The sequence below is a fragment of the Camelina sativa genome, chromosome 12 (genome assembly GCF_000633955.1).
Source record: "Camelina sativa cultivar DH55 chromosome 12, Cs, whole genome shotgun sequence".
NCBI classification, from domain to species: Eukaryota; Viridiplantae; Streptophyta; class Magnoliopsida; order Brassicales; family Brassicaceae; genus Camelina; species Camelina sativa.
Window position 1 is genome coordinate 26,511,446 of NC_025696.1, and position 4,925 is coordinate 26,516,370.

The 4,925-nt window shown below is 36.9% G+C and overlaps 1 protein-coding gene across 1 annotated transcript; it reads right to left on the minus strand.

Annotated features, from left to right (window-relative positions):
- LOC104732666 (protein DJ-1 homolog C-like) lies at positions 2,382–3,868 on the minus strand. The gene is made up of 5 exons (XM_010452236.2): positions 3,839–3,868; positions 3,643–3,734; positions 3,232–3,514; positions 2,887–3,087; positions 2,382–2,778 (listed from the first exon to the last, which is right to left on the minus strand). Exons 3-5 carry the CDS (start codon positions 3,445–3,447, stop codon positions 2,734–2,736), a joined length of 462 nt encoding a protein of 153 aa, XP_010450538.1. The 5' UTR covers positions 3,448–3,514; positions 3,643–3,734; positions 3,839–3,868; the 3' UTR covers positions 2,382–2,733.

Below are 4,925 nucleotides of genomic sequence, written 5' to 3' on the forward strand. Positions count from 1 at the left end.
TGGGTGTTGTGTGATTGCTTTCTAACCCTTTGTGTGATTGATTGTGGTGTGATTGCTTGCATATTGGTATAGATTGCATATAGGTTGCATAACTAACCAAATGTTTGAGCTTATGTTGAATTGGCATGTTTGATTGAGGATTCACCTAAACACCGTAAGAACGCGATCTGACAAACTAGAGACAGCACGAGACTGATCGGGAGGACACTTGGAGTAGCTGAGGCAACAAGGAAATGGTGATAAAAAAAAAGGAGAGAAAAGAATTGTCGTGAAGACAACCTTGAGAGATGGACGAAACGATTGATCCGGGAGGGACAATCAGATTGGGAAGAGAAAAGAGAGAAGACATTTTCACTAAGGCAAAATGTGGGACAATCAAGTTGGGGAAAGAGGAAATGCTGAGGCAAGCAAAAGACAAAGGTGGAATTAAACCAAGAGAGTGGTTTATAAATCCAAATGGCGTATTGGTCTGATGCAAGAATCGACTAAGTTAAGAAAGAGGGTGCAAGAAAATAATGTGGCAAAGAAAGAGAGCACAAGAAGATAATAATTGAAGCAATTAAACTCTGTGCAAAGTGGCAAGTACCAAGTGAAGTTCCAACACTACAAGAAAATGTAGTAAAGATAGCATATGAAGATGCAACTTGTTACCTGTGGCTTTGAGAGGACTGCTTCCAACTGGACCTAGGATTTATGTTTTTAAAATCTCTTTTAATTACTTAATGTGATGAAAACTGATATTTCTTTGTTTTATATGTAGGTACATGAAAACCCTTAAGTCACATGTTAAGAACTATGCAAGGCCATAAGCTTGTATGGCTGAGGAATACATGGCAGGAGAATGCATTGCTTTCTGTTTGGAGTTTCTAAAATCTTCTGTACCAGTTGTGGAAGCTGCAGTCCAGAATGAAGATCTTGAACCAGATGAGCACATCCTCGAAGGTCGTCCAATTAACAAGGGGAAACCAGTTGTCCTTACAGAGAAAGAGCGGGAGTTAGCGCATAGATATGTTATGATGAACGCCATGTTTACTCCATATGTTGAGTAAGTTTGACAACATTTCCTAGCTATTATTGTTTTTCATGTTTCACTTTTACAAATATCTGTCTAATACTTTTATAAACAATTTTGACATTTCTATATAGTATGCACTTGAAAGAATTACAAGCTACGGATGTGCATTGCAGAAGAAATGAAACTCTTTTATGGAAATTGCATGGGGAATTGTTTACACAATGGATTAAAGAGAAGGTATGCAGTTAGATAAAGATACATATCTTTTTAATTCTTACCATCTAAAACTATTTCTAAATACTTGCTTTCCTTATGAGTTTTTCATTAGATCCCAAGTAACTCAAAGGACCATTCTAAGCAGCTAAGGTGGTTAGCATTTGGACCACGACAAGAAGCTCAGACATTTAAGGGATACATAGTGAATGGACATCGATTTTACTCCAATGATGTAAAGCGGAAGACTCAGAATAGTGGAGTATCCTATGAAGATTTCACCATGTGTCGATCTAGTGAAAGAGATACAAATCAAAAGGCTGACATTGTTTCCTACTACAGAGTTATAGAAGAGATCATCTTGCTGGACTACCACATGTTCTATATCCCACTGTTTAAGTGTAGATGGGCAAACAAAGGGAATGGTGTGAAAGAAGAGCACGGCTTTACGCTTGTCAACTTGCATATTAACCAATCTGCATTTCGACAAGATCCATATATTATGCCGTCTCAAGCAAAACAAGTTTTTTATTCCCGAGAAGATGACTCATCCCCTTGGTATGTAGTTATGGAAGCGCCACCAAGGGGTTATCATGAGTTGGAGACAGAAGCAGAGACTTTGGCACCACCGTCATCCAGTCAATAGTTTGAAGATTTATTGGATCAGTCTTTTGATGATGATGAGAGTTACTGTGTTAGGGCAGATTGCGAAGGAGTTTTAGTAAAGGATTAGTATATACCAAAATATTAGAACTAGGCTTAGTATTTAGTATATTAGGTAGCATATTGGTTGAGGTGAGATTTATTAGTAATGGTCTACAGATTTTGCCACTACAAGAAAATTGAGTTTTAATAGCAGCTGAATAACGCTATCTATCAATACCATAGCGTTTTAACAAACGCTATATTTGCGCCCGTCATTATAGGTCAGACACTTTATATAGCGTTTTTTTGTTCTGCTATCGTATTCGCGGCTACCATAACGTTTGTACGTCTGCAATTAAATATTCTATAACAGCGTTTTTAAATTGTTGTTTTAAATATTACTATAGCATTTATATAAATGTAATTGTTTACATTTATTTTTTTATTATTTATTTTTTTATTATTTATTTTTATTAATTACTTTTTATTGATAAAAATTTTGATTTGCTTAATAGAAATTTAAAATATCCAATAAGATTGAATGTTACAAAGCCACAAACATTCTAAAGATACAAGTTCATAGTACTACATAAACTCAAATGTGTCAGCCTCAAATGAATATAATCTTGTCATTAGGCCAAGCCACAGTGGTTCCGACTGCATCAGCTATGAATTCAACTTTAGAGTTTGCTCTCCATACTCTAGCACATATGAAAACAAGGTCTGATCTTTTAAGAGCATTGGCAATTGCATCTTTTGATTCTTCTGCAGCTTGTTCTCCAAGAAGCGGGTTTCCACCAGTACCTATAAAAATTAAGTAACAGAGACGCTTATCTTCAGCTTGTCTCTTCATGATCTTCTCAAGAATTCCAGTCTCTTAACCTAACAGCACCAGGCATGCCTCCCTTCACAATTTGCATTTTCAGATCAGCGAAACAAATATACAAAACCATTAAGCTAGAGCTCAAAGAACGTCCTCAACTGAATCAGCCAAAGCAGAATGTAGAACTAACCGGTAAAGCCACAAGATCATAAACTTGATCAGCACATTTAGAGATTAAGACATCTGCAAGCAATTTGGTCCCTGAGGATGCTTCAACCTCTAGCTTCTGCTCCACAGAAGCAAGAGTGACCTCAGCACCAGCTCGCCGTAGTACATCAACTAACACAACAGCTTCTATTTCCTCTGTACCATATCCAATTGGAATAAGCACCTAACACATGATTTATCAGTTATCTCCAAATCTCTCTCTACAACAAACAAAGCTGGGGACTTTAACTTATTGAAATCACCTCAACCCTTCACCTTATGAGAAGCAAATCGAAATTTGGAAAGTGAAACGAGTTAGGGAGCTTACAGGAGGTTGTCGAGACGTGTTGAGACCCTTCACCTGATGAGTCGAGACGTGTTGAGACCCTTCACCTGATGAGACAGCCAAACCCTCCATAGCTACGATAGAGTCTAATGACGTGAAAGAAACTAAAAACGATGGACATGAGCAAAAAACGTTTTGAGCAGTTTCTCGAGCTGATTTATCATATCTGGACTCCTTTGCACACTCTTTGATGTTCATACTTCATAGTTCTTCTGAATCACCCAATCTTCCCCAGTAAGATGTCTCTTGTAAAAACTAGTTTTTCCTGCATAATCAACCACCAAGAGAAATTAGAGCCTTAGCCAAGTACAATCAAACACATTGAACCACATAAATTTACAGTCCCAGTTAAATAAATCCTTTTATTCCATTTAAAGAAAGCATTTAACATACTCCCTGCCAATAGCTTCCTGTTATCGTCCCTTTCCAGCAGAAGATGTTGTCTTCCTCTGGAAACGCAGATATCCCTGGACCACCACGCCCATCTGAAAACACCCCAAGTCAAAACCATATGAGCAAATCTTAACTAGAAAAACCAATTCACTATCTGTTTCTTTAAAGCAAGAGAACGAAATATGATAAAACTCACCATCAAGCCCATTAATTCAGACTGCAGCCTGCGTTTAAACAAATAATTAAAAAAAAAAAACTGGATTAAGAACCTGTGATTCACTGAAGTCTGAATAAAAACTGAATCTTTGTGAAATATAAACTAAAGGGAAATGATAAGTTATGATTCAAGATAAATACAAAGAACATCTTAAAGGTTTAGTACTCTCAGAGACATTCTAACAAACAGTTTGTATGCAAATATATATAGTAGAAGTCTCGCACTTCATTTATTGGGATTTAGAAGTACATCAACCACAAGAATATGGATATGGGTAATAGCTAAATACTAAGAAACCATACGAAACCATGAAATGGATACGATAAACATATAAGAGGCAAAAGACGAAGGCGGTTAAGATTGAAATGGCGAATGTTGGAACAAGATCCAAGGAAAAAAAAAAAAAGTACCTTTAGTGAACAGATTGGCTGTCAACAGTCTTGGTCGGAGCCGCGAGTTGTTTCGATCCATTAAACGCCGGAGGATCCGCCGGAGTGTTTCCTTGATACCCGCCCTTCTTCTTTATACCGAAATCGGGAAAATTGAAATAGTCGAATTAGACACACTCGTAGAGAAGAAAGATATTCAAAATTTATCGAAAGTAGAAGGAGGAGAGAAGAGAAATAAGAGAAAACAAAGATTCCTTCTTCTTCCTTCTAATTTGTGAGAGAGATGAGATGAGTCTAGTCTCTCAAGAGGGTTGGTTATAAAACGACGTTTAAGTGAGAGCAACCGATTTACAGAAAGAATCAACAACAATTGAGGAAAAGAGGAAGATGGATTACAGTGTTTTGATTTGAAAGAACATAGAATTTTAGATCTGGGATTAGGTATTGTGATTGAGATTTGTGTGGGAGAGAGTGAGATTGGGCAAAGATTGTGAAAATCAGATTTGTGTGGGAGAGGAAAAAAAATGAAATTTTAGGGTTCTGAATATTTGGAAATTTTATTGTGTCGATTGGGATTTCTTTCGGGAAAAAGTTTTGGAGCCTAAATTTTCTAAGTGTGGCGGTACTAAAATTTTTGCTTACCGCCTATCACTATCATAACGTTTGTAATTAGGTAT

Coding starts and splice junctions, on each gene's coding strand:
- LOC104732666 (XM_010452236.2), bottom strand. CDS start 3,447: ATGAACATCAAAGAGTGTGCAAAGGAGTCCAGATATGATAAATCAGCT. Junction 3,088..3,231: donor ACACGTCTCGACAACCTCCT/GTAAGCTCCCTA, acceptor ATCATGTGTTAG/GTGCTTATTCCAATTGGATA. Junction 2,779..2,886: donor ATGATCTTGTGGCTTTACCG/GTTAGTTCTACA, acceptor CAAATTGTGAAG/GGAGGCATGCCTGGTGCTGT.